This window comes from Tamandua tetradactyla, chromosome 12, assembly GCF_023851605.1.
Source record: "Tamandua tetradactyla isolate mTamTet1 chromosome 12, mTamTet1.pri, whole genome shotgun sequence".
Lineage (NCBI taxonomy): Eukaryota > Metazoa > Chordata > Mammalia > Pilosa > Myrmecophagidae > Tamandua > Tamandua tetradactyla.
The window spans coordinates 100,192,638-100,220,576 of NC_135338.1; the positions used below are offsets into that span (position 1 = coordinate 100,192,638).

The 27,939-nt window shown below is 52.8% G+C and overlaps 2 protein-coding genes across 12 annotated transcripts in view; one reads left to right on the forward strand and one right to left on the reverse strand.

Annotated features, from left to right (window-relative positions):
• The first annotated feature begins 114 nt into the window (after positions 1-114).
• TM6SF1 (transmembrane 6 superfamily member 1) lies at positions 115-25,933 on the forward strand. 10 transcript variants are annotated; one of them, XR_013160779.1, is made up of 12 exons: positions 115-246; positions 7,518-7,621; positions 9,908-10,005; positions 11,574-11,677; positions 14,633-14,715; positions 15,383-15,504; positions 17,257-17,361; positions 19,375-19,467; positions 19,659-19,778; positions 20,307-20,418; positions 21,064-24,941; positions 25,043-25,129. XR_013160779.1 is itself a non-coding variant. In XM_077124327.1 (12 exons), the coding sequence occupies exons 1-11, from the start codon at positions 155-157 to the stop codon at positions 21,381-21,383; spliced, it is 1,353 nt and encodes a 450-aa protein (XP_076980442.1). In that variant the 5' UTR covers positions 115-154; the 3' UTR covers positions 21,384-21,396; positions 25,043-25,155. The 10 variants fall into 10 exon arrangements, 9 of the variants coding, with proteins under 9 accessions (XP_076980442.1, XP_076980447.1, XP_076980441.1 ...); XM_077124327.1 differs by having other exon boundaries at positions 21,064-21,396; positions 25,043-25,155; XM_077124332.1 differs by lacking the exon at positions 21,064-24,941 and having other exon boundaries at positions 25,043-25,204.
• Positions 25,671-27,939, reverse strand: part of HDGFL3 (HDGF like 3) — an 81,182-nt gene continuing 78,913 nt past the window's right edge. For both annotated transcript variants that reach the window (XM_077124335.1, XM_077124336.1), the window contains exon 6: positions 25,671-27,933. In XM_077124335.1, the coding sequence (XP_076980450.1) occupies positions 27,928-27,933 (6 nt within the window). In that variant the 3' untranslated portion in view covers positions 25,671-27,927. The remainder of the gene's footprint in view (positions 27,934-27,939) is intronic.

Consider the following 27,939-nt stretch of genomic DNA (forward strand, 5'->3'; position numbering starts at 1 on the left):
GCCTTCCCGCAGAGACGCGCGCGGGCTCCGGGCCCCACGGGGCTGTCCGGACTTTGGGGCGCGGCTGGGGGCGCTGGGGGGGGCCGGACCGAGGGCCGCGGCGCTGCCGGAAGCCGGGGCGGGGCGCGGGGCGATGCGGTGAAGGCGAGCGGCGATGAGCGCCTCGGCGGCCACCGGGGTCTTCGTGCTGACCCTCTCGGCCATCCCGGTCACCTACGTCTTCAACCTCCTCGCGGCCCAGCGCGAGTGAGTGAGCGGGCCGGGGGCGGCGGGGCGCGGGCGGGCGCGGGGGCCCCAGGCAACTTTCCGGGCGGGGCTCGGGGGCGCCGGCTGCGGGCGCTGGGCCGCGGGGGGCCGCCGGGACTCCCCGGCCGCTCGGGCCGGGTCCCGCCCTGGCCGGCCGCGCTGACGGGTGGCGGCTCAGCGCGGGCCCCGGGCGGGGGGCTGGGGCCACAGAGGTCCATCCCGCCGGGCCCCTGCCCTGGGAGCCCGCGGCCCGGGGGTGGGGGCGCCGCACTCGGCTAGGCCGGGCGTGGCCGGCGATCGCGCGTGGCGCCCGGTTCACCCGCGCTTCCCCGAGCCTCTCCCTGTGCGGCCGGCGGGAGCGGTTTTAGCGCGGGGCAAGCCGCAGGAAGCTGGTGGGCGGCGGGCAGGAGACGGTCACGCGGTCGTGTCTGCACCCCGCCGGCGGATCCCAGAGGACCTGTGTGTGAGGGCCACCGCGCTGGGCAGTGCCGCCAGTGTCCGCCTCGAGGCGGGAGGGGGCGGGGAGCGGCCGCGGCGGAGGAAATGGGCGCGGCGGGGCGGAAGGGGCCCCGCGGACTCGACTCCAGCTGCCCCCGCCCGTGGGGCTGCGTGGCTGCGGGAGTAGGAGCCGCCCTGTTCCGCCTGCCAGCGGCTGGCGCGGAGGAAGTTGCATGGGCCTGGGTGCTCTGCGCCGGTCAGCCCGCCCCCCGCGCCCCCTCCTCCGCCCCCCACCCCCCGCTGCCCAGACGCGCCCAGGAGGCCCTGGCAGCCCCGGACCGTGGTCCCACCGGGTGTTGGGGCACAGCTCCTGGAAGCGGGGGCTCTGGGCAGCCCGAACCTCACCCTCCTAAAAGGGCATTTAGGGGAAATTCAGCAAGCCTACTTGGAGTACCTGCTGTGTGATTGGCATATTCCAGGTTTGAGGGATACAGTTCGAAGAGGTTGGGAAGCTAGTGGAGAGAGACATCAACAGCTATATGAACAGGTTGTGACATGCTGTGAAGACCATGAGATAGGCTGGTGGTCAGGGAAGGCTTCTTGAAAGAGGTGATGTGAGCTGAGGGAGGCAGCCACGGGAAGATCAATTTGGACGGGAAAGCAGGTGGTCTTGCTGAAGGATTGTCCTGCAGTAAGGAGGAATTGAGCATAACTCCTAGGCTTTAGCATCACCCCTGGGAAGTTGGTGATGGCATTTACTCACTCCAGGCTGAATCACGTATTGCTGTGCATTACTGAGCACATTGTCAAACCCTACAGTGCTTGGAATAACTGGCTGCATCCATTCTTCCCGTCCTCCTGCAGTTAAAGTCCCAGGGACGGTTGACTTCTCCTCCTCTTTCTCCACTCTCTCCTGCCCCCTGTCCACTTTCCCATCAGTTCCCAGGACTCATCTGGCATCTGTTCCCTCCCTTCACTCCAGCTCAGGCAGGTCCTCTCTGGCCTGGCCCTGGCCCAGGGACCCACCCTGGCCCTCCCCCCTGTACACTTCCCAGCCTCAGCCCCCTCTGTGGCACCCCCACACCAGAAGTTACTCCTTGAACACTCAGTTTCCGCTTGCTGGCTGTGCTGACGCACCACCCGATGGGTTGGTTTAAACATTGGGGCGCTATTGGCTCGCGGTTGGGAGGCGTCATGGCACTGGCAGATACCTGGTCTTCCCCCTGAGACTGGCGCGCTGGTCTGGCTAGCTGGCAATGCTGGGCTTCCTTGGCTCTCCCTTCTGCCTTCCACAGTCTGATTTCCAGTTTCCGTGGCTTCTGGTTCTCTGTAAGGCCCCTGCAGTCCGGATGAGACCCACTCCCGTTCCATCCGGCCTTAACTACACGCACAGCCTCTGGAGGTCCTGTTTACAGCGCGCAGGTCTCAGGGCTGTGGATTAGGTTGAGAGGTATATTTTCGGGAACCTCACTTAGCCCACTGCACCTCCTTTACACTGCACTACTTCCTGGCCCTTGCTCACCCTATCCTGCCCAGAGGGGTTGCCCCTCCCTCTCGCTGCCTCTTGACACTGCCCGTGGGCCTCACGGGCCACAAGGAGGTCACCTCTTCCTTTCCAGACCCCTCAGGGCACATGCGCTCTCTCCTTCCTCTGAGGCCCCTGGGCCCCCACTGCCCTTTTCCATAAGAGCCAGCCTTCTGGAACTTCCCTTCCTACGCCAGGCCGAGCCAGTGTTGTCCTGCCCAGCCTGCCCCTCGGGCTGGAGACTCTCAGAGATGTTGGCTTGTGTCCCACTGGCTTCCTTCCCTGGGGGGAGGGGTGGGGTCCAGGAAAGGGGTGGGTCTCTGTCTGTTCCACGCGTCCACTGTTCCTGCTCTCCGTGGGCTTCCCCTCTCGTAGGTGATAGGCCCAGGAGGGCATCAGTCACCCCCCCCACCCGTGGGTTAGTCGCAGCCCCTTTCTGTCCTCCAAACCTCCCCCCGCTGGACCCGTTTCTCTCTGTTCTGAGCCCCTCCTGCCCTCGGCCATGGCCGGCACAGGTAGGGGCGGGGAGTGGGCGGGGAGGTGAGGGGTGGGGGAGTGGGGTTGTCGGGAGGAGTTGGGGTGTTGCGGGGGGCGGTCCTCTGCCTTCGCTTCCTTTCATTCTTTCCTCCCTCCAGGACGTGGGGTGCAGGGAGGCCTCTTGAGCCCGATGGCTCCGCCCTCCAGTCCTCCCTCTGTCCATCCACAGGCACCCATCGCCTCCTGCGCTCCTGCTGGAGCCCCCCAGGCTGCCTGTCACTGTGGGAGGCCTAGGCAGACTCTGTAGCCTGGGGTGGGGGTGGGGGTTTGGAAACCTGGTGCTGCTGATGGTTGAGCCCACTTGGGACTCTCCGTGGGCCGGGGCCCGGCTGTGGTGGCATGAGGTGACAACGGCATGGCCCAGGAATGGGGGGCCCTGCTTTGTGGGAGGTGGAGGCCCCATTGCTGCTGCGGTGGGGAGAGGGTCTCTGGAGGGCTGGAGGGGCCCCTGGGTGGGCAGCACAGAGCCAGCTCCAGGTAGACAGGGACCCACCTGTCCGCCCCGGGCCCCGTGCTGGAACCGGGCCTGGCACAGCAGCACACAAGATATTTCTTTCTCACTGTGCTTTTCTGTTAATTCATAAACACAAAGTTGACATAACTTGACTTTCCTAAGGTCACTGGCAAAGCAAGTTAGAACTGAGGTCTCCTGACCACCACCTCCCTAGGCCTTGTGACTGCTGCTGCCCGCTGAGGGGGCCGGGGTCCCTGCCCTCCTAGGTGGCCCCTCTTGCTCAGGGGAAGGCCCAGGGTTGTGCCCACTGAGCCTCACTGGGTGTCTCCCGGCTGGGGATGGAAGCTGGTCCTCGCCTAAGGCTTCTTTGCACCTTGGTTCTGACCCGGACTCGTCCCTAATTTGGAGCTCTAGGCCTTTTCTCAGGCCCAGCTGAGCATCCACCTGACACAGGGCCGTTCCAGAACCCCTCTGGAAGGTGTGCTTAGTTCCCCCTGGAAGGTCGGCTTAGTTGTAACCCCTCTGGAAGGTCGGCTTAGTTGTAACCCTTCTGGAAGGTGTGCTGACCCATAACCCCTCCAGAGATGTGCTTAGTTGTTACCAATTTGGAAGGTGTGCTTAATTGTTACCCCTCTGGAAGGTGTGCTTAGTTGTAATCCCTCTGGTGGGTGTACTTAATTGTAAACCCTCTGGAAGGTATGCTTAGATGTAACTCCCTGGAGGTGTGCTTAGTTATGACTCCTCCAGAAGCTGAGCTTAGTTGTAACCCCTTGGTATGTGTGCTTAGTTGTTACCTTCTGAAAGGTGTGCTTAGTGATTACCCCTATAGTAGGTGCACTTAGTTGTAACTCTTCTTGAAGGTGTGCTTTGCTGTAACTCCTCTGGAAGGTGTGCTTAGTTGTAACTGCACCAGAAGGTGCACGTAATTGTAACCTCTCAGGGAGGGGCACTTAGTTGTAACTCCTCTGGAAGGTGTGCTTAGCTGTAAACCCTCCTGAGGTGTGCTTAGTTACAACCCTCTGGAAGCTGTGCTTAGTTGTAACCCCACCAGAAGGTGTGCTTAATTGTAACCTCTCTGGAAGGTGTGCTTAGTTGTGACCCCTCTGGCATTGTGCTTAGTTGTTACCCTTCTGGAAGGTGTTCTTGTTGTAACAACTCTGGAAGCTGTGCTTAGTTGTAACCCCTCTGGAAGGTGTGCTTAGTTGTAACCTGTTCTAGTTGGCTAGCTGCCAGAATGCGATATATTGGAAACAGAGTGGCTTTTTTTGGGGGGCAGGGGGCGGTGCATGGTCCAGGAATCAAACCCAGGTCTCCTGCATGGAAGGCAGCATTCTAACCACCTAACTATCCATGCACCCAGAATGGCTTTTATAGGGGGATTTTATTAAGTTGCAGGTTTATAGTTCTAAGGCCATGAAAATGTCCAAATTATAGCAGGACTATAAAAATGTCAAAATTCAGGCACAACAAGAAGTTACCTTCACTCAGGAAAGGCTGATGACATTCAGGATTTCTCTCTCAACAGGAAAGGCATATGGTGAACATGGCAACATCTGCTAGATTTCTCTCTAGGCTTCTTGTTTCATGAAACTCCCCCAGGGACATTTTCCTTCTTCATTTCCAAAGGTCTCTGGCTGTGTGGACTCCATGACTTCGTGGCTCTCATGGATCTTGAGGCTTTCTCCAAAATATTTTTTCTTTTAAAGGATTCCAGTAAACTAATCAAGACCTACCTGGAATGGTGGAGTCACATTTCCATCTAATCAAAGGTTGATACCCACAATTGAGTGTGTCACAGCTCTGTGGAGATAATGTAATCAAGTTTCCAACCTGCAGTGTTGAATGGGGATTAAAAGAAACGCCTGCCTCCACAAAATCGGATTAGGATTAAACACGGCTTTTCTAGGGCACATAACTCCCCTGGAAGTTATGCTTAGTTGTAAACGCTCTGGAAGGTGTGCTTAGCTGTAACTGTTCTGGAAAGTGTGCTTGGTTGTAACTCCTCCGGAAGCTGTGCTTAGTTTTAATCCCACTAGAAGCTGTGCTTAGTTTTGTTTGTTCGTTTATTTGTTGTTCGTTTATTTTTTGTGAAAAATAACATATACAAAAAAAGCAATAAATTTCAAAGCACATCACAACAGTTAATTGTAGACAAGATTTCAGAGTTTGGGATGGGTTACAATTCCACAATTTTAGGTTTTACTTCTAGCTGCTCTAAGATACTGGAGACTAAAAGAAATATCAGTATAATGATTCGGCACTCATACTCATTTGTTAAACCCTACCTTCTCTGTATAACTCCACCATCACATTTGATCTTTCTCCCACTCTTTAGGGGTTTTTGGGCTATAGCCATCCTAACTTTTTCATATTGTAAGGGGCTGTTGATAATATGGGAGAGGGGGATGGAACTAATTGATGTTCTGGAGAGGCTGGGCCCTCTACATTTCAGCACTTACCTGGTCCAGGGACCCATCTGGAGGTTGTAGGTTTCTGAAAAGTTACCCTAGTGCTTGGAACCCTTGCAGAACCCTATATAACACCCTAGATGTTCTTTAGGATTAGCAGGAATGGTTTTGGTTGGGGGTTGGCAAGTTATGATATGTAGCAATGTCTAACTGAAGCTTGTGTATGACTGACCTCCAGGGTAGTCTCTGGACTCTATTTGAACTCTCTCAGCCACTGATACCTTACTTGTTACACTTGTTTTCCCTCTTTTGTTCAGGGTGGCATTGTTGATCCCACAGTACCAGGCCAAGACTTATCCCTGGGAGTCATCTCCCATGCTGCCAGGGGGAGTTTTGTCCCTGGATGTCATGTCCCATGTAGTGGGGAGGGCAATGATTTCCCTTGCAGTGTTGGGCTTAGAGAGAGAGTGCTTAGTTTTAACCCCACTAGAAGTTGTAACTCCTCTGGAAGGTGTGCTTAGTTGTAACCCCTTCAGAAGCTATGCTTAGTTAATCCCTCTGGAGGGTGCACTTAGGTATAACCCCTCTTGAAAGTGTGCTCAGTTGTTACCAGTCCAGAAGGTGTGTTTTGTTGTAACTCCTCCAGAAGTTGTGCTTAGTTGTAACCCCCCTGGAAAGTGTGTTAGTTTTAACTCCTTCAGAAATTATGTTTAGTTATAACTCCTTTGGAAGTTGTGTTTAGTTATAACCCCTTTGGAAGATCTCCTTTGTTTTAACTAGTCTTGAAGGTGTGCTTAGTTGTAAACCTTCTGGCAGATGTGCTTAGTTGTAACACCCCCCCCTCAGGTGAGCTTAGTTGTAACCCTCCAGCAGGTAAGCTTAGTTGTAACCCTCCGGCAGGTGTGCTTAGCCAGCACTCCTCTGGAAGACTTGCCTAGCTGTAATTCCCCTGTGCTCCCTGGGGCTCAGCCCTAGGTTTCTGGTGGCCTCAATGGACGGGCAGGTTCGGCATCCGAGTCTATCTGCTGCCGGGCCTCAGAGTCAGGCAGCACAGTGAGGAGCGGGGGGTGGGGGGTGGGGGGTAGAGGCAGCCCGTTTGCAACCAGAAGGGCTGCAGACGTGCTGCCTGCACCCGTGGACAAGTGGACAGCACAAGTGGAGACAAGAGGGTCCCAGGAGCTCTGAGCCTCTGTGTTGTTGGCTGCTGACCATGGCAGGGCCCAGCGCGGCACCTTGGCTGGGTGTGTAATGCCAGCCCCAACTTGCCTATCATGATAGGCGGCTGCTCTGGTTGTCCAGCTGTCAGAATGCGATGTACGAGAAACAGAATGGCTTTTATAGGGGCACTTCATTAAGTTGCAAGTTTACAGTTCTAAAGCCTTGAAAATGTCCAAATTAAAGCAAGTCTCTAAAAGTGTCCAAGTTAAGGCACCCACAGAGGTGCCCTTCGCTCAAGAAAGGTGGATGACGTTCAGCGTTTCTCTCTCCACTGGGAAGGCACGTGGTGAACATGGCAACGTCTGCTAACTTTCTCTCCAGGCTTCTTTGTTCATGAAGCAGCCCCAGGGGCGTATTCCTTCTTCATTTCTGAAGGTCTCTGCCTTGTGAACTTGGGGGCTTTGTGGCTCTCATGGATCTTGTGGCTTTCTCCAAAATGTTTCCTCTTTTAAAGGCTCCCAGTAAACTAACAAGGCCCACCTGGAATGGTGGAGTCCCATCTCCCTCTAATCCAAGGTTACTGCCCACAACTGGGCGGGTCACATCTCCGTGGAGATAACCTAATTAAGTTTCCGACCTCCTGTGCTGAATAGGGATCTGTGAGATGGACCCAGATTAAGCCTGGCTTTCCTAGGGCACGTGACCCTCTCCCACCCGCACAGTGACCTTCTCTCTGTTCTGCCCATTGCAGCCCCTGGACCGTCATACAGGCCGCTGCTCTCATCCTGCTCCTGGTGGCCCTGCTGGCTCGCGTCCTCATCAAAGGCAGGCCGCCCCGGGATCCGCTGTTCTACGGTTCGTACCTGGCGGGAAGCCCTTTGTGCCCACTGGACCGTGCGTCTGTCCGCGATCTCCCATGGCAGTGACGGCTTGGGGCCAGCTGGCCAAATGGTGGGAGGCGCGGGGACTGCACACGGGCCGGCGGGCTCCTGGAAGAGGGTTGCCGCCAGGGTCAGGACAGCCCCTGCATGTTCTGATCTCTGACCTCTGACCTCTGACCTCAGACCACCTCCTTCTGGGCCTCCCCCTTCACCCTGTGCCTGTACCTGCTGAGTAATGTAACTGGGCCTCAGTTTCACATCTGCCCAATAGGCAGACCTCAGTTCCTCCCACCCGCGTTAGGAAATTGAAGCTCATTTTTGTAAAGTGCTGAGAACTGTGCTGACAAATAGCCATATTTGTTAAATAAATAAGAACAGGTGCCATAGGGCCAGCACGGCTCAGTGCACTCCAGAAGCAGGGTTCCTCCACCTCGCCACCCCTTGATGCGCCCCGTGTGCGCCTGGAGACGCGGCTCCGAGGGCTGGGTAGTGGGGTGCAAGGACAGAACCTGCAAAATCCCCAGCTGCCCCTGCCACTGCGGGCAGAGGCGCTAGCAGCCGTGGGTGCACCTGTGCCAGGCCCTCCGCCAGGCCTCTTATCCCTTGCGTGCAGCTCTGGCAGCTGCTCAGGGGACCCCTCCCATCCGGCCCCGCACCCACACAGGCAGGCTCTTGCCCGTGGCTCTGAGGCCAGGTTTGGGCCCACCCACATGTGCCTCCTTGCCGGACAAGCAGCTCCCCCAGGTGTGGGCCTCACCTGGCAGGTGCTGTGGCACAGGAGGGGCCGGCCGGGAGAAGGTCACACCGCCTGAGGCCTTGCCTGGGAGCCGGCCACACTCCCCCATGCCCCACTCATGGCCAGAGGGGGTCACACGGCCGCCCAGAGCCCATGGGCTTTGCTGCACACGCTGGGGCCTAGCAGGGGGATGGGAACAGAGCAGTGGGGGTGGCTCCGCCCCCCCAGCTCACACTCCTGAGGCTCTCTGTGGCCTAGAGAGACCCCCGCAGCCACTCAGGGTGGCACAGCCGGGCAGGAGGTGACTAGGCGCGTGACCTCCTGGCGCCCGCTCGCCTGTGAGCCGGCCCTTCCCTACTCACTGGCCCCTACTCACCAGCCCTCTGAGGTCCTCCCCGACCCCCTGGCCGGGCACCCTGGCACCTGCGCCTCCCGCCCTCTGTCCTCGCGTCACCACGCTGCAGCCTCAGGGAGGCACCTCATCCACTAGAGGGGATGGAGACCCGCGACGTGACTCCCGAGGTCACACTCATGGTGGAGGGGGCATCGGTGCGCTCCTGGGGGCACGATACTGTCACCTGGAGGGTCCCAAAAAATCTGGGTCAGGAAGCGCCCGCATCTCTGGGGCAGGGCCAGACAGAGCACCCGTGGGGCAGGGGCGGCCGGGCCGCGGGGCAGGCGGGGACTCCTCGGGCCACCCTGAGCCGCGCCGGCATTGCTTCCCTCCAGCCAGCCCCCCGGGCTCTCGGCTCTTGGTTCATAGCCTTTCTTGCATTCTCCATCGGGGGCTCTTTGCAGACCACACTCATCACATGGCCTCAGCACCCGTTTATTACAGCGCGAAGCAGCTTCCCTGGAGAACTAGCATGCACTGGATTTGACCATGCACCGCTCATAAAGCATCATTCCTTCAGTGGTCTTTAGCCCGTTCAGGAGCGTCTCAAAACCTAAGATCCTCTGAGGTGCTGTGCTTTGCCGCCTTGATATCCAGCCGTGCCATGTGGCATTGGTGTTTTGTTTTGTTTGAATCCCTGGCCTTTCAGAGGCGCCGCCGCGTGTCTCTCAGCAGCCATGTGCGGCCAGGCCCTGGCACGGCGCGGACTGAGTGGACCGCAGGGCACTCGCTGCTGGGAGCGCCTGTTCCAGCCAGTCTTGCCACCCCACAACCTCCGTGGCCTCATGGCTGCGCTTTCCACGTGGCCGGCCCAGGAGGGAGGCAGCTCTGGTCCTGGGCAGCAGCTGGAGAGGAGTGGGTGGCGATGGCGGCCTGGCGGGACCCTCAGGACCAGCAGGGGCCTGGGGCTCTCTCCTGGCCACCAGCGTCCCCTGCTCGAGAGCACTGGGCAACGGCGGGCCATTTGTGGATGCTGGGACGTGCAGGCCGTGTCACCTTAGCCCACGTGGGCAGTGTCCACTGCGTCTCCTGGAGGACACTGAAAATATCCATTATCACGGGGAAGGCCAGGCTCTTAGGAACTGTCTCTTGAGTTCCTGCTCCTTCAACAGCCCCTCTCTTTGCTCTAGTCTACGCGGCGTTTGGATTTACCAGCGTGGTGAACCTCATCATAGGGCTGGAGCAAGACGGAGTCATCGATGGCTTCATGACCTTCTACCTGAGAGAGGTGCGTGGGCACTTAGCGCAGGAACCTTCCGGCAGCGTCCAGGGCCCCGGCCACCGCACTCAGGGGTAGGAACCCAGGCACCCTCGCGATAACGGGAGCCACACGATGCACAGCGTTGGATTTAATCGGGGAGAGTGGAAGTCCGAATCGCGTTGTGGGGCTGCCTCTCTCCAACATGCAGCTCTTACACGTCATCGCTCGCCCCCCCCCCCCAACTGGGACCTCCCCTGCTACTTGCATTTATGATAAATGAGGTCCTTTAAATGCATTTAGTATCTTTGCATCTATTACTACATTACTACCTCAGAAAGCTCGTCATACTTCAGTTTGTAACGCGGCCCACGCTGAGCCCCAGGATGAAGGTCAGTCCCTGCCACGACCTGCAGGGCACCCCAGAGCCAGCCCTGTTATTTTATGGGGGTAAGTCCAGTCCCAGAGAAGCGAAGTGGCTCATCCCAGGTCGTGCGGGCACCCCGACGCGGGGCCTGTGTCTCCTGTGACAGGGGGCCTGTGCAGCTGGGAGGGGGGGACTCCAGCCCATGGCGGAGGCAGGGCCAGCAGTCAGCTCTGGGGGCGGCTTGAAGGGGGGGCTCAGGCCGGGACATGGGTCAGGGGCTGGAGAATAGCCAGGGTTGGAAGCTGCCGGAAGGAGGCATGTGGGGGATGCCAGGGAACCGAGGGGCCGACTGAGCAGGACTTGGGACAGGTTGGGGGCGGGAGTGGAAGGTCCAAGGTGACCCCCAGCTGTGGGCTCTGGGAGACCGCTGGCAAGGAGGGGTCTGCCACCACGGCCATTTGGGGGTGCAGACTCTGGGGCTCATTGTCGAGCGTGGTGGTGGGTCGGTGTCGTCCAGGCCCAGTGACCGAGACTCACATTCGGCACAGAAGTGCACGGGGGTGGGAGAGGGGGCAGATGGACTGACCTTGGGAGCAGCTGGGCCTGGCTGGGGTCTAAAAAGCCACAGCGCTTTTCTGCTGCAGCGGTGGTGGATGATAAATGCTGTCCAGCTGGTGCGGGAGGTGCCGCTGCTCCAGGGAGAAGGGCCGCTGGGGCAGGGGCAGGGGCTGGGGCCGAGAGAAGCACGTGGGTCCCACGCCACCCCAGGGGCAGATCTGCGGGGATGGGGCCAAGTCCCGGGAGCTGAGGGGCCACCCTGGCACAGGTGCGGGGGGCAGGGCTGGCCGGCTGCAGCTGCGCGGGGCCTGGGGTCTCCTGGGAACCAGAGGAGCGTGGGGAGAGGAGGGCCGAGGGGAACTCCGAAAGTAGCCTCTGGAGTGGCCATGAGGGAGCAGCAGAGGGAGGAGACCCTGGAGAGCACGAGGCCGGCGCGAGGGCTTCAGGACGAGGGGCAGTGAGGCCGGGGGGTGTGTGGGGGGGGGCGCGGGGGGGGGGGGGCGAGGCCTGGCTGGGAGCAGAGCGCAGAGGGACAGGGCTCCCGGGGGGCCGGCTGGGAGGCCGAGGGGTGACAACGCGACCCTGCGACGTCAGGTCTGGGTCGGTGGCATGGGGGCGGGGCGGGGGCGTGCGGTCCCGGGCGCCGCTGAGGCCTGTCTCCCGCCCTCCGCAGGGGCAGCCGTACCTGAACACGGCGCACGGGCACATGACCTGCTACTGGGACGGCTCCGCGCACTACCTGATGTACCTGGTGATGGTGGCGGCCATAGCCTGGGAGTAAGTGGGCCCTTTGCCCTCTCGGCTCCCCGGAAGGGGCCCTGGAGGGAAACGGAGGGTGTGCAGAGGCGGGGACGCACCGGAGGGCGCAGGCTCCGCGGCTCGTGGCCCCTGCACCTGCCTTCTGCACCTGTACCCTAGGGCTACCCCCTCGAGGACAGCTCAGCAGACCCCCGAGCTTCCTCACTGGAGTCTTTTACTTTTACAAACGTTTGTTATTATAAAAGATAACATACATACAGAGAAAAGAAAGAAAAAGCGATAATTTTCGAAGTACACTTCACCAATGGTTACAGGACAGACCCCAGAGTCATCATGGGTTACTTTCCATCATCTCAGATTTTTCCTTCTAGCCGCTCCAGAAACTGGAGGTGAGAAGGAATATTAGTAGTGACTCAACAGCCACACTCATTTGTTCAATCTTATTCTCTCTGTTTTACCTCCTCCTTCTTTAACCCTTCTCCCTATCCATAAGGATCCTTGGGCAATGCCCGCTCTGACTTTTTCACGTTGAGGGATGTCCACGCTAAAGGATAGGGGGATGTAATTAGCTGATAATCTTGGGGAGGCTGGTCCCTGTGGGTTTCAGAATTTATCTGGCCTAAAAACCCTCTGGGAATTATAGGTTCCAGGAAGGCAAACCTAATGCATGAAACCTTTATAGTCTCAGCTTGCAAGTTCTTACCAATCAACAGGAGTGATGGTGGTTGGAGTTTAGAAACCATGGCAATTAGCACTAACTGACAGGCAGCCTCCAGAAGAAGCCTCTTAACTCCGCTTGAGCTCTCTTAACCACTGATGCCTTATTTTATTACACTTCTTTCCCCTCTTTTGGTCAAGAAGGAATTGGGTTCTTTTTTTAAGAACAGTCTCATTTTCAAGAATTAAGAAGTCCAGCATATTTGAATGCAAAGCTTCAATGTCAATCTTATTTCCAATTTATGGGTAGGTCACAAAACTTTCAGTTAACTATAGATTACCAAGAGGTGCCCAGTAGCTCAAAGACAATGAAAGGGGGTAGAACCCAATAAGCCACAGGAATGGGCTCTAATTTTCCATTCAAACATTTTCTCTTTAATTACCCTCCTTTTGATCAAAGATAATCCCAAAGAAAGATGGTTCTTGGTTATAAAATAGGCTGGTTTAATGAGCTCTGGCCTGATTTCTGATACGAGTGCTGCCGGGATGGCAGTTTCCCGCATGGCCCTGGTGCTCTCACTTGGTTGGAAGTTTTTATAAGGAATCGCGGGTGGAACTCCCAAGCCCCCCACCTCCACGCCCTCAGCCCCAGCCTGGTCTTGGGTGTAGGGCCTGTCCTTTTCTTCCTGGCTCCTTTTCATTCTTTCTTAGTGTGCTCTGCAGCTGGCGCTTTGGGAGATGTGGTTTGAGGGGAAGGCGCAGTCTTGCATGCCAGCAGCTGTGGTTTCCTGGCTGTAGGTGCCTTCCAGCTCCAGGGTGGGGTGGGGGGTGTGTGTGGGGGCCCCTGCCACAGAGACCTCTGCATGGCGCCCTTCCCCAAAGTGGCTGCCTTTATCGGGGCGCCCCCAGCTTCTTCCTCCTGGCTACCCCCCCAACCCGGACCTGCCGGGGGGAGAGACGCTGGCCCAGCTGCCTTCCGCTCCCACTTGGCTCCTGGTCACATGACATCCTACCCTCGAGGACAGCTCAGGGTCACTGGGTTGACCCCTCTGTCCTCCCCACACACTCACAGGCTGCTCCAGCCAATGCTTGGACCGACCTTGCCCTTGGAGGGTGTCCCCACACTCTTGGAGAGACACTGGGCGTTCCCAGGCAGGCTGGGCTCTGCTCACAGGTGGCCAGGGCGGCCACAGCATCCACAAATCTGGCAGACCCCAGCAGCACTCAGCAGCTCCGGTAGCACCCAGCAGCACCCAGCAGCTCTGGTAGTACCCAGAAGCCCGCAGCAGCTCCCAGTAACCCCCAGCAGCTCCTAGCAGCTCCCAGCAGCTACGGTAGCACCCAGCAGCTCCCAGCAGCTCCCACTAGCTCCCAGTAGCACCCAGCAGCCCCCAGTAGCTCCAGTAGCACCCAGCAGCTCCAGTAGCCCCCAGCAGCTCTGGTAGCACCCAGCAGCTCCCAGCAGCTCCAGTAGCACCCAGCAGCTCCCAGCAGCTCCAGTAGCACCCAGCAGCTCCCACCAGCTCCCGGTAGCACCCAGCAGCCCCCAGCAGCTCCGGCAGCCCACAGCAATACCCAGCAGCACCAGATGGGGAGCAAGATCCTTGTCTCCCCCTGCTTCCATCCTGGTTCCAGCAGTGGGACTCTGGGGGTTGGCTTCTTTTGACTAGGGGAGCAAGGGGGGCAGAGAGTGCACAGCATTTTCTACATTAGTTCCTCTGGGAGAGTCTTTGAATGTCTCACAGCCTCTCCTGCAGGTGAAGGTGGGGTTTCGGGTTAGCAGTGGAAGGGACATTGGGCAGCATCTCCTATTGAGAAGACTAGCAGTGTTTATCCAGCAGCTGTTTTGGAACCAAGGCTGTGTCCTCAGCCTTGGAGCTCTGGGCGGCCTTCTGTCACAGCAGGGGAAGGCCATGTGGCGTCCGGTTACTCATATGTGCAGTCATTGAAACTATGGATCCGGTTTCCTTTCTTTTTTGAACCTTCTTTTCCTTTCGTGGCACCGCGTTTCACGCGTGATAGAGAAGGGCAGGCTGCCCTGGTGGAGGTGACCATGCTGTGTACGTGGGCCCCTGTGTGGCGAGCATAGCTCCTGATTCCAAAGGGCATAAAGAAGGCTCTGGAATATGACACATGTGGAAATGAAATTTCATCTCTGGGGTTCCATGTGTTTGGCCTATTACTCTGGTTTCAGTAAGTCTTGACTCATGTATTTAACTTGTTAGAATAAAAATAATATGGTGAAACGTCTTTTGCTAATATAGTGCTGTACAACGAATGAACTGCATCAAGGTTTTGTTTGTTTTCTCATTACAGGGAAAGCTATAGGACCATCGGCTTATATTGGGTCGGATCGATTATTATGAGCATTATTGTTTTTCTACTTGGAAACATTGTGGGTAAGAAGTTTTATCTTAAAATTCACTTTCCTTTTCTGAAATAACGGGGATTGTTTTTTAATAGAGAAGCTGTTTTGGTTGTTTTAGAACCAAGAGACTCTAAGCCCACCAAAAAAGCTGCTTGCAGAATCGTTCCTTTCCCCTCCTTCTTAATCTCACCTTTTAAAAAGTGTTTTGAGCAACTTTCAGAAGTGGACATTGAACAATGAGACAATCAAATATCAGTGATTTCTGACATTTTTAGAACGACTAATACTAGAAGCATTAGTATTAACACTACAGGGGTAAGTGTGAAGTTTGTGGCTGTATTTCATGTGCAAATAGTATTGCTTATAACTCTCTTTATTATCTCTAACTATTGACACACTGTGGGAACTTGAAAAATGTATTTGAAAGTGTGGACTGTTGAAGTCTAAAATAAAAGAGGTTATTTATGGCTGTGGGGAATCAAGATATTGAAAACACTTTTTTGTCATGCAGATATGGCATGGCTGTTAATAAACATCTAATAGTTTTACTTTGACTTCTTTTTTTCATTAAAAATATTGACTGGTCCACTGTAGAATGTTAGAGGACTTGAGATGGGGGGAGGAGGGATCCCAGGTGGTGTTTGTGATTAGAAATACTTTTGGTGAACTTTGACTTTGTCTCTCTTTCTTTTAAATAGGGAAGTATGGAACACGAATATGCCCTGCTTTTTTCTTATGCATACCGTATACTTGTCTTCCTGTGTGGGCTGGTTTCAGGATCTATAATCAGCCATCAGAAAATTGTAACTATCCCCCAAAGGTGATTTTATTAAGTTTAAATGTTACCTGCTAATCTTAAGCTCACAGTCTTGCCCACGTCCGCTGGTCACTGAGCTGACCCTTGCCCTTGCCCTGAGGCCCCTGGGGCACTTGGTCAGCCTGAGTCCGATTTGTGACATTGGCGACATCATAGCTAAGTGGCCCCGTGGCTGGCTGCTGCCAGAGGATGGCTGCTGGGTTGGCCAGGCCCTCTGCTTTGGAGCTTCCTGGGTCAGTGCGTGTGCTCCCTGGCCCTGGTCATCAGACTCTGTGTCAGTGGACAAGTTGGCTGGACTTTGAGCTCCTGGACACCTCTTTTGGTGGCACCTGGGCACTGACCAGCCCGGGGCAGGCCGAGAGGCACGGCTGTCATGTGTGTGAGTGTGGCCTGAGCTCACCGGGCTGACGGGCAGGAGCTCTCTGAAGGTCTCCATTTCTCAGGCCCTCGCCCTGTCACTGGCGCTAGATTCTCAAGCAAGATCCTTTGAGCAAAAGTGATAGAAAACATGAATTACTAGTGACGATCAGGACGTGACTATTCTTTTATATATATATATTATAACTCTTATAATAGAATTCACTGAAATAAAGTCCGATCTACACTTCACGTGTAACCACTCAGCTGCCTGCCGTGCAGCGTCGGGTGGCACGCCCAGGGGCCTCGCCCTGCCGTGCAGCGTCGGGTGGCACGCCCAGGGGCCTCGCCCTGCCGTGCAGCGTCGGGTGGCACGCCCAGGGGCCTCGCCCTGCCGTGCAGCGTCGGGTGGCACGCCCAGGGGCCTCGCCCTGCCGTGCAGCGTCGGGTGGCACGCCCAGGGGCCTCGCCCTGCCGTGCAGCGTCGGGTGGCACGCCCAGGGGCCTCGTCCTGCCGTGCAGCGTCGGGTGGCACGCCCAGGGGCCTCGCCGTGCCGTCATCTGAGGAACGAGGCGGGAGGTGAGAAGAGGTGGCCTAGCCGCGCCTGGCCGTGGCCCGCAGCGTGCACTGATGCCCGGGGGCGCCAGGCGGCAGCTCTGCCTGGCGTCGGGGCGGTGGGGCCGGGCGGCGCGGGCGTGCCCTCTCTACTGCTGCTGGGAACGGACTCTCAGAACCGCCTGGCAAGGGGGTTTGGTAAGATGATCGATTCCAAGAACTTTCACCTACTCGTTCCACTTCTAAGGCCCATCCCTGAGTATCGGAGAGATACTGGCCGAGGCCGGAGTGCGGATTCCCCGTGGTCAGGCGCGTCACAGCCAGAGCCGGAATGTCCGTCGGCGGGAGGGGCGGGGGAAGCATGGGGCTTCCAGATGATTCTGCGTTTTAGAATAATTTTAATTATACGGGAAAGTGTTTATATGTAAATATTGCAAAAAGCTGGGATAAAAACCTGTATATACATTAAGTTCTAATTTTGTGAATATACAGGTTTATAGCTAGTTAGAGAGTTAAGGATCACTGTCTGTTGATAGTGGTGTGGTGGTTTTTAGATTTTCTTTTCTCAAATCGTACATGTATAGTTAAGAAAATGTTATTTCAAAAGAAAGCATGGAATCGTGGAACTAGAAGGGAGCTTTGAGATCGCCTGGCCCAATCTCCTCATTTCACAGATGCGATTTGGGAGGGGAAGTGTTTTTTCTGATGTTCCACGGCTGATGATTTATGAAATGAATGGAGAATCTTCAGATTCCTTTCGTCAGCCGTCAGGAGGGCGTTCTGTCCTGCTGACTCTTCCCCGGCACTCTGGGCCGGCACTTTAGCTGCACGCTCTATTTTAGGTTGTCCGGGAAGCCCAAGCAAAGGACCTGCTGAGAAGACCCTTTGATTTAATGCTGGCCGTGTGTCTCTTCTTGGCAAGCGGATTTTGCCTGTTTAGAGGCTTGGTAAGCACATCAGACCAAAGTAACAGTAACCACCAATCATTATCCTCGCGATGCTTCCAAATGGCACAACATTGGAATTTTTTTTCACATTTTCAGACTCACCAGCACACTAACAAAACATTCTTCCCATCAAAGCCTGTCTCTCGCCCCCCACCCTGCAAGGGAGTGGCTCTGCCTTGGGCGATCACACCCCCCCAGGCCCTCGTCCCCGCTCTGCCCAGCAGCAGTTTCTCGGCCCTATTTTCGGGGACCTGAAAAATCAGCCATTGGAAGCTCACTCTCTCTGTTCCCTTGATGTTTCTTACTTTTAAACATCTATGGTAAGGGTTATACCCTAAAAGTAAAAAAAATAAAAATAAAAACCCAAAACCTGCTATGGCACAGAGCATGTGTGTGTTGTCAGGGGCAGGGGCCAGACTGAGGAAGGGTCCCGGGCCATCAGCTCACACGTTTGGAAGGCGATGGGCCTTGCGTGCTGGTGGTGAGCGCTCGGCCACAGGCCCAGGCTGGGCGTCTGTGCTGGTGTGACTGATGTACGCTAAGGGCACGTGGCATTTAATGTTTTTTGTTTTCCTGCTATCAGGGTTTACTGCTTAGAGGTAAAGTCCCACAGCCTGCGGAGTTCGAATCCTGGTGTTTACTGACTGCGGCCTTGGAAAACGAGCTTAGCCCTTTGGTCCCGATTAGCTGCTCTGTAAAATGGGAGTTCCTAGCATACAGGACTGGGGTTAAATGAGAGAGCACATTACACCTTTTAGAGGGCCTTAAACACAGTGAATGCTCAACAAGTGATTGCCGTTACTATTTTTATTGATCAGTGACCCTTCATGATGCCTCAGCCTCATGATTTATTCTCGGGAGAAGTGAGTCCGCGTAGTTCAGAATCATCTGGCTCATCCTGCTTGACTCCAGGGACCACCAGCCCTGGGAGCGGCTTGGGGAGCTGGTGGCAAGGGGAGGCTGCTGTGGCGGATTCGTTTTGGGACCTTAAGCTATGGGGGGCTTGTGTGGCTGGCTGGGTTCCGGGTGAGACAGTGTGTTACGAGTGGCTTCCAGTGGGACTGTTACAGCTGCCCTGGAGAGGGCTGCAGGCACAGGAGCCGGGAAGCCGGCCGGCCATGGGTCTGCCCAGGCCACGGGCCACACAGCCTGCTCTTAGGTTAGTTTGCTGTCATCCCCCAAGTGAAGACAAAAACAGCCGAGCCCCCACTGTGTTCTCGCTCAGCCATCTCCACTTTCCAGTGCACAAGGGAATACCAGGTTTTTCGGGATATGTGTGTGTGTGTGCACACATGTACGCTTTGTGGTGGCACTTTTGCAGATGGCCTTTTGGTTTGGGGCCCATTTTTACCAACTCTGCCACTGGCCTTTGCTCCTGTATGTTCTCCAGGTGGGACGAATCTGTGGCCAAGTGTATAAGGCACGGAGCCCGAGAGGGAGACAGAGGCCTGGGGCACACTTAGCCTATTTGGGGCCTAGAGTCCACTCTCTGATCCGCTTTCTTTTAAAGTAGAGCAGAGGACGCGGCTTTCAAGCCTCATTCTTTACTGCGCCCCCAAAGGCTGTGTACTCTGTGACCGCTGGAGAGAGGAAGATGCTATTTTTTGAATCTTGCAACACAGAGTAAGATGAATTTGGTATAGAAATGTACTTTTCTGTAGGGAAAAGTCTGCTAGAGATTATTCCTTGGAGAAGTAAAACTGGTAATCTAAAGGAAGCTGACCTTTGGCTAGCCAAACCTAGATACATAAACTCTGAATATTCGAAAGGTACCTGAGAACAGAGTATACCTTTCCATTTTCTGCTCCACTGCTAACCCTGCTTAGTCTCTCCAGAGTAAGTCTGTAGAACATTTTCTCTCTTCTTCTTTTCCCCTGAAGAGTTTCTCCAATACATAATTTTTTATTAAGTAGCAAAGCAGCTTGTGACTCAATCTGACACATTTAACCTTATCAGCACACCCGGGAACCGAATGGGACTGTGTCTTTGTAACGGATTCATTTTTGTCCTTAGATTGCGTTGGACTGCCCAGCCGAGCTCTGCCGGTCGTACACGCAGCTTCAGGAACCGTATCTAAAGGACCCTGCTGCCTACCCCAAAATTCAGGTCGAGTAGTTGTGAAGCCCAGGATTTCCCTAGAAGTTAATTTTCTCTCTCTTTTAAATGGGGACATGTGGTTCTGTGTAGGAAATAGGAATTAACGTCTTCAAAAATGACAATGTTAATTTTTAGTTATTTTTAGTTAGGGCAAATTAACTGTTAGATTGCTACTGATGCTGCTTCTCTGTTCAATTCAGATGCTGGCATATATGTTCTATTCCATCCCTTACTTTGTGATCGTGCTGTACGGCTTGGTGGTTCCCGGATGCTCCTGGCTGCCTGACGTCACGCTGGTGCATGCAGGTGGCCTGGCACAGGTATGGAGACGGTTTCCCACCGAGAAACTCCACTGGCCCGCTAGCTGCCACTGCTGAGTTTATGAGGACATCACTGCTCAGTGTTGTTTGTTTGTTTGGGGGGATAGTTGTGAAATGTTATGTCCCCTTTTGTTTTACAGCTCTAAGACATTTCTGCATGCACAGGTAAATCTCACAATAACTACCTGGTAGGAATGCCCGGGTTTTAGATGAGTTAGCCGAGGTCTGAAGAAGTTAAGTGGTTTGTCCGAGGTCACAGACCCAGGGAGGGCACTGTCGTTTCTCAGAACTGTTTCCCAGTCTCTGAACATCACAGCCATGCAGGAAGGGTCCAGGGCTGTCACCTCTGAGAGGTGTACCCTGGTGTAAGATTTCAGGATTCCACTACATAGTGCGACACCGAACCAGGGACCAAACCAACCACAAGGGAGGCCGGGAAATGTGGTCTTCTCACGCGCCTCAGAAAGTGTGGGAACACACAGAATTATCCTTGCCATTGTCTTTGTGCTTTTCATCTCCATTTTACAGATGAGGAAGCAGAGGTTCAGGTCAGCTTCCGACTTGCCCAAGGCTGCAGTTACTAAGGGAGGGGTAGGGATGCTTCTGCCTCCAAGCCGGTGCTCCTCTGCCTTCCCCTTAGGTAAGCAGTCAGCCACAGCACAGAGTCCGACGGTGCAGAGACTCTGGACACGGCAGGGAGGAGAGTCAGAGAGCCTTGTGTGGGAGAGAGGGAGGGGGTAGAGAGAGAGTTAGTTCTGAGCTGGCTCTGGGGCTGAGTGGGGTTTCATTAGGCTGAGGATGGGCAGCAGAGAGGTAGGCACAGAGTCAGGCGTGGTTTTTGTTTTCTCGGTCTGGTTCTCCTGCATGGTCCGGGCCAGGGGACCTCATCCTTGTTCTCCTTCTTTGGAGGCTGATAGTTATCTCTGACATGGGCTCCGCCTGCAGTCAGGCCTCCTCTGGACGCCGCGTCCCCTGGTCTGCCCTGCAGTCGCCAGGGCCTGCTCCAAAGGCAGGACAGCGCCTCACCTCCTGCCCGCACAGCCCCTGTGCAGGGACAATGAGTGGTCACCAGCCAGGAGGACGGAGAGTGAGGCCAGACATTGGACCTGGTCATGTCTCAGGGACAACTGGAGAACGGGCAGTGAGACTCAGGCAGAGGCCCTAGTCATGTGGACGGTGTGGCAGTCAGGTGGCGTGGGAGGACCACAGCCTGGGACAGACAGACTAATGCCAGACTAGCGCTGGTGAGGCTGAGCTTGCAGACGGGCGCCTGTGGCTCTTGCAGAGCGCCTGGCAGGAGCAGTGGCCGCTTTGGCTGGGCCCCTGGCCCTGGAGGAGTCCTTGGGCTTATCAGTCGCCCTTCAATCGACAATGATGAGCGCCAAGAACAAGAGCCTGAGGTTAAGCAGAGCCTGGAAACATCAGAAAGATCTTTCTCCTGGCCCAGCAAATGAAGAGTGGCCTGTAGAGAGAATTCTATGTCTGACACCCCCAAACTCCTGGCGGACTTTTTATCTGCGTATGTGTGGTTTGCGTAAGGAAGTGAGCAGCCGTGCCGCGACAGAACAGTGCGCACGTCAGAAATGCCAAATTCCAGTGATGTGATGCTTCTTACTTGGTGAGCAATTCCTTATGAAACGGGTCCTCAGTGCACGAGGGGATCTGGGATGTGCATCCTGGAATGCATTTTCCATTTCCTTGACCGGCATTCTTTGCTTGTTAACACTCTCATCCCTCACTGAAAAGACTTATGCATTCGTGACCCCCCTGACCTTTCACCAAAACCTGCTTTTAGTGAAGGTCTGGTCAACTCCCAAGAGTCTATAAATTCTAGATCAGCACAAGTCAGTGGGAAACACTGGGTGGTTGTTGAGTCCCTGACTGCCTCGTCTATGCCTTCAGAAATCTAAAGATCAATACATGTGAAAGATGTAAGAAAACAAAATAAAACCAGGAAATATTTTATGCCAGCGTTCCACTGGGGATGCTCAATATTCACTACTAAGTGACTTCCTACAAAATCCTTGCCATAGGATTAAAGCTGTGAGTCTAATTAGACAAGTATCACAGAATGCTTAATCCACTTACTACCATTTCTATCAATAGAAAAATTCCTCTTTAAAAAAACAATGAAAAAAAAAAAGAGCCGATATGGTCAGTGTGGTTAAGTGCACAGGGCGTGGAGGCAGGGCCAGACTCCAGCTGGCACACAGGCGTTGAGCCATCTTCCTGGTCTCCTTCCTTTTCTGGGAAGGACGGAGAACAAGTGCTCCTGCTCATGGGGCTGTTGGGAGGGTCCAGTGAGAAGTCTGTGAAGGGCTGAGATGATGCCGGGCACCTACTAAGCTGTGGGACTCTCACTGCTCTTGTTATTACTGGTATAACATTTCCGGTAACAACCCAAAAGAGAAAAGCCTTGCCGCTCAGAAGAGCCATTCATCTGGAGATGCTTAAGTCACATGTCTAATTCCTTAAAAGTGAAAGAAGCTGGGAGGCGGCTCTGGGACAGCTTGATGGTGGTTTGGCGGGGCCCCCCAGCCAGTCACCCCAGCCGTGGACGTGCCTTCCCCATCAGCCGGGCTTCACCGCCCGCCCCCCGCAGCCTCTCCCGTCGTTTCCTGGATGTGCAGGTGTCCTGTGCTTTCTCACAAAGGAGTCTGCAGGCTTATCTGTGGGTGATTTTCTTGTGGGGGTGACTCTACTAGATGAGAATTCACGTTTTTTCCTGTATGGAAATCTTTAAAAGATATCAGAAAGTAAAGGTTTAGGAAGACCCGGAATAATTGGGATGCTAATGCCAATCCCAGTTTAATCACTTAGTTTTGTTTGGTGATCCATCCTTAAGCATAGTCACTTTGGCTGTTCCTTATCCTTGGTGGGGACAGGACCAGGGCAAAACATGCCAAGGGGTCAGCAAGGGAATGTCAGCACTGAGAGCCCAGGTTTCCCACACAGGGGATAGGCGTGTCATTAGTAGGTGCTAAGTCCACTCGTGTCTCTGGAGCAGCCCCGCATGCTTGGTGCGGTGCTAGAACCCAGCCAGCCTCAATCCGTCTACTCTTGTGACAGCCTCAGGGGCAGGGCCCACTGCTGCCCCACTGACGGACCAGGGGCCCACCAGGGGACCGGACAGGGGGTGGGCTGGCATGGGGCTGGCCTGGGCTCTGGCGCCCCAGTTGGTTCCTAACGACCCTATATATACCACGCTGCCCAGAGCACCCCAAGACAAGACCTTCCCGCTGCCTGCCCAGCTGCTTCCAGCGCGTTAGCCCAGCAGCCTGCTGGCTGTCCTAACTCCACATTCGGTTCTGTCTTTCACAATCGGAGCATGGGGCCACCCCGGGGCAGCTCACCACAGACACTTCTGATGAGAAATTTAAGAATCTTTGCCCCTTGTGAAATGTTTCTGAAGAAAAAGGCTCAGTGAGACAGGTATAGAAACAGAGAAATGCTTTGTGGAGTCTGTATTCCGACAGTCACGAAGCCGTGACTGTTGAATGTTTATTGAGCGCTAACAATGCGACAGGTGCCATACGCCTCAGACACGGCCTGCCCGGTGGGCTTGCGCCCTACTCTCGGGTCAGGAGCCCCTGGTGATGCGGCTGCCAATTTGCTGCTCGTGAGGATGAGGCATGAACTGCACTGGCTGTGCAGGAACAGTCTACAGAACTACTGACCTTTCACGCGGGCAGGCAGGCAGGCACAGCGGCTCATCTTTATTTATTCTCTCAAAGCACGGTTGGCATGTCTCCAAATTGGGTGATTTTGTAGGTGTGTGAGGATCTATAAAGATGGAGTCAACAAATCCACATTCCTGAAAATCAGGGTGAAAATGGCCTCTAGTCCAGAATAAAAAGTTTGACTGTATATTCAGAAAACACCATTATTCCAGACAGACCCTGGGGAAGAGCTGTGCAGGGGGGAGAGCTCTCAGGCCCAGGTCTCTGCCCCCCGAGGCGTGGGTGCTGGTTGACAGCCCTGGGGCGCCACCCGGGAGGGTCGGTGCTCACACCTGTGTGATGTCTCCTGAGGAGAGCAGAAAGGTGTCCGAGCTCTCCAGAATCCATCAATAATTCATAAAAATGCAGCCTGTTAAAGTATTTGCCACTGACGCAGATTCATAAAGATGCTGTTTATAAAAGCGTGTCCTTTTCTTTTCAAGGTAAAGTCCAGTGCCGACAACACTTTTATCTTGATGTCAACCACTAAGCAGAATAAACTGATTTCATGCGGAAGGAAATGTAGGATAAATTACATGTATTTAAAGCAAATCATTCAGTTCATTCTTTTCGCTTCTGTGCTTTCTCTGGATTGCAGTATCTCTGTCTCTTCACTTTGATACTGATGAGCCACTTACTACATTTACATTCACATACATCTGAAATTTTAGCAAGATAAGAAAATGCAGGCACTGGCTGCCTTTTGTCATGACGCTAGCCCTCTGAGGAAACCTCCTTGCAGGAGCCCTCAACCCTGCTTGCAGCCTGCGTCGCGTCTCTAGCGTGGCCCTGTGCTTATAAAACGTTACCGGAAAAGACCAAGTGCTGACCCCAAATGCGCCCGCAGCAGCTGCGCAGGGACAGAGGGCGGGTTCCGGCCTTTCAGCCTCGCACACTCAGATTCACACCAACCAGCTGTAATTCTAAGCGCGAGGCCTGGATTTGAGGAGGTGGCCTGCATGCACACTGGCTGTTTGATAAAGAGCAGTCACAGCCAGACCCTCCCCAGGTGCCAAGAACCTTAGCTTACAGGTGAAGCGTTTAAATCGCAAATGCCAAATACAGGAATAAAAAATACAGCCTGAAAGGGCGCTGAGCTGCTGCTCCAAGGAGCAGGGAAAGACGACTCCTCGTGCTTCTCTTCAAATAGTGTGTTATGCTCAACACATCTTAGCTTCTAAACTCTGTATTTTCTTCACTTTTACTGAGACAATTTGGGAGCCAAAACTCAGTCATCTAGGTAGGATTTCCAGAACGCAAATAGGCAAACAAGGGAGAGACTTGATTTCAACTTTCCTGTTAACCTGAGCCTGTCTGGTGTGGCTGGGTTGGAAAACTGCTGGCATGATAAACCCACACCAAGGAGGGTGCACTTGACCTCAGCAGCGTCCTTAAATCCAATGAAAGTAAAGATCGCGGGCTGGTGAAAGCATTTTGCCTGCAGGTGAGACAGGTTTGGAGGTACCGAGCCTGGTCTGAGCCCTTCAGAACTGTGCGTCCGTCTGTGCGGCCACCATGCTGACCCATTTCTGTTTTATACAACAGGCTCAGTTCTGCCACATTGGCGCTTCTCTTCATGCTAGAACTGCTTATGCCTACAGAGTGCCCGAAGAAGCGAAAAACCTTTTCTTGGCATTAAACATAGCATATGGAATTCTTCCTCAGCTCTTGGCCTATCGTTGTATCTACAAACCAGAGTTCTTCGTAAAAACAAAAGCAGATGAAAAAGTTGAATAAAGTCCTTACTTCATGGTTTCTCCAGATGACTCACTTTCGTTATCCTGGTACTCTGCCTTGTCCCACTGCCCTCCTTTCCCGTATGGAGCTCTATATTTCAGCTAAGAATACGCGAATTCCTGCTCTGCACTCTCGGTGTGAGCTATAAAGTGGTATTGCGTAGGTAGATTTCTTTCTTTCTTTTGTTTTTTTTAAGGAAATTGAAGTTGTTGAAAAGCTTGCTTCTAGAAATAGTATATTCTGAATTATCTGTGAGTAAGCCTAACCATCTATCTCAGTATTGCTGTACATATTAAATCATTGTAAGTGCAAAAATTTACAGTTTAGTTCCTACAAAGTGAGCATGGAAATGAAGCCACTCAAAACTGAATATGGTCTATGCATATTAAACATTCAAAACAGCAAATGCAGATTGGAGAAATAATATTTGCAAATGTAAGTTATATATGCTTTATTATCAACCTCAACATAAAAGGCAGAATATGAGAATTATTTTAAATGTTTGAAAAATGTTTTCTCAAGGAAAGTATATTATTTATGGCTGTTTTAAAAGTTTACTAAAACGTTTGTGTGAATCTAAACAGCAAAAGAAGGCTTGGTAACTTTATTATCAACTAGTGAGCACTTGTTTTATCGGTGACTGGAAATATTTCTATTGTATTACTGTGTATAGTTTTAATAAAATTATTTTGGACCTTTCATGAAGACAAATCTTGTTAAATCTGAAACATGTGGTATAGTCTTTTCATGACAAATTTTGTAGTCTCTAGACTTTTTAGTCTAAAAATCTGTCAGTTACATTTCCCAGTTGAAAATGTCATCTAGGGCGGGCCATGGTGTGTCAGCAGGCAGAGTTCTCGCCTGCCATGCCCGAAACCTGGATCCGATTCCCGGTGTCTGCTCAAGTAAAAAAAAAAAAGTCATCTAAATTCTCCTTATGTTTTAGAATGAGCAGTGAAGAGCCCTTTTGAAGAATTTTAATTAATTTTCAAAACTGAGAAGTACTTTTTAAGAAAAAAAAAACTGGATTGCATCCCTACTATCTTTTTATGATCTTTACATATTCAGAATAGCATGTGAGTGTAACTCAGACAATCCAGTATATGCTAAACTACGCAAACAAACTACAAATCCAGCCACCGCCTCACTGTGCCCTCGGCGGTGAGTGGACTGGTACTGCCAGGCCCGTGGCTGCCGTCACTGTCACTGTCACCATCACCAGCATCATATTAATGGCCCTAGACTTTTAAGACTGCTCACGTTTCTCTTTATGTTATTTATTAGCTCATCACAAAGAAAAGAAAACCAAAAGAAAATGGGGTACAATCAAGGCATGATAATGTCAAGTGTGTGAATTTTAGGGTCTCTTGAGCTGATAAAGATTATCATCTTAGATGTGCAAGCAAATCACACAGCTATTTGCCCCCAGTGTTTTCAAATAAGCTAAAACCCAGAGAGTCTTTTAAAAAAGAAAAAGAAAACCCTCACCTGCGCTTATTCTATTGTTAACTTGCTAACAATTTTTGCTTTAATATATGAATTACATTAATACCTCACATTACACATATGAAGCCAAACGACACTAACTTAGCTGCTCACACCTCAAATCTTACTCCCAGAACACATTCCAATAAATTTATTCTGTAAAAACAATACATTTTTTTGTTTTTGATTTTTTTTTACAGTAAACTTTTCAACTACAAACCTCGAATACGCGAAAGTTGTTCCAAGGACAAGCATAACAGGATTGATAAAACCCATACTGACTAAAGGTGGTTCTCACAATAGAAGCTGGCATAAAAATAAATAAAATTCTCTATTATCACAATAGCAACAATAATGTACACATAATAATGGTTTGTGGGTGAACAGTAACTCTTCTAACTCTAGTTCCAAAAGAAAACAAGTTTATTTTAAAAGTCAATGCTTTGTCTGGTTTCCCGTAGGGCTGCTGATTCCAGCTTTAAAATGTAAAATATCCTCCTTGAGTGATTAGCTCAAATTGTATTGGCATTGGGAAAAAATAAATCATTGCCTTTATTTTGGAGTAACACAAAAAGACTCACTAACTTCACATATAGAAACTGAGTTTGTGTACGTAACAACATGAGTTCTGAGAAGTATAAGCTCTCAACTAGCTATTTCTAATACATAATTGATATTTTACAATGTGGTTAAACTTTACACATGGCCTCAAAACTGAAGGACAATTTTAATTTCATCTTCAATATACCAACATTATACATCTAGGAATTAATTCCTGGGGTCTGTCTCAGAGATGAAATCTCATACGTAAGCATTATGTTGAGTGATCAATTGGAAATGCTAATTTGTGTTTAACTGAGTTTCTGGCGATGCTGGGACTGCAGGAGAATGGTGAGCCTATCTGCCTTGATAAAAGGGTCCTAGACATGTAGAGATCTGTGCAAAAATTTCCATAACCCTTCGTGGTTAAGGGTGACTCCATGCAACCAAATAACAGGAAATTAAACCAATAATCTTAAAAAAGGCTAAAATGTCTTTTTTTTTTTTCCAAACACAACAGAGGAATGTAAATAATTGTACATACAAACTGGGATTCCGTCAATGACAACAATAACTATGTGTTGGTTCGTATCAAATCGAAGAATGTTAGACAACCAAACGTATAACCTTCTCGTGGTTTCTCTGGATACGCAGATTCAGCACGGTTGTTAGGTCTGTGA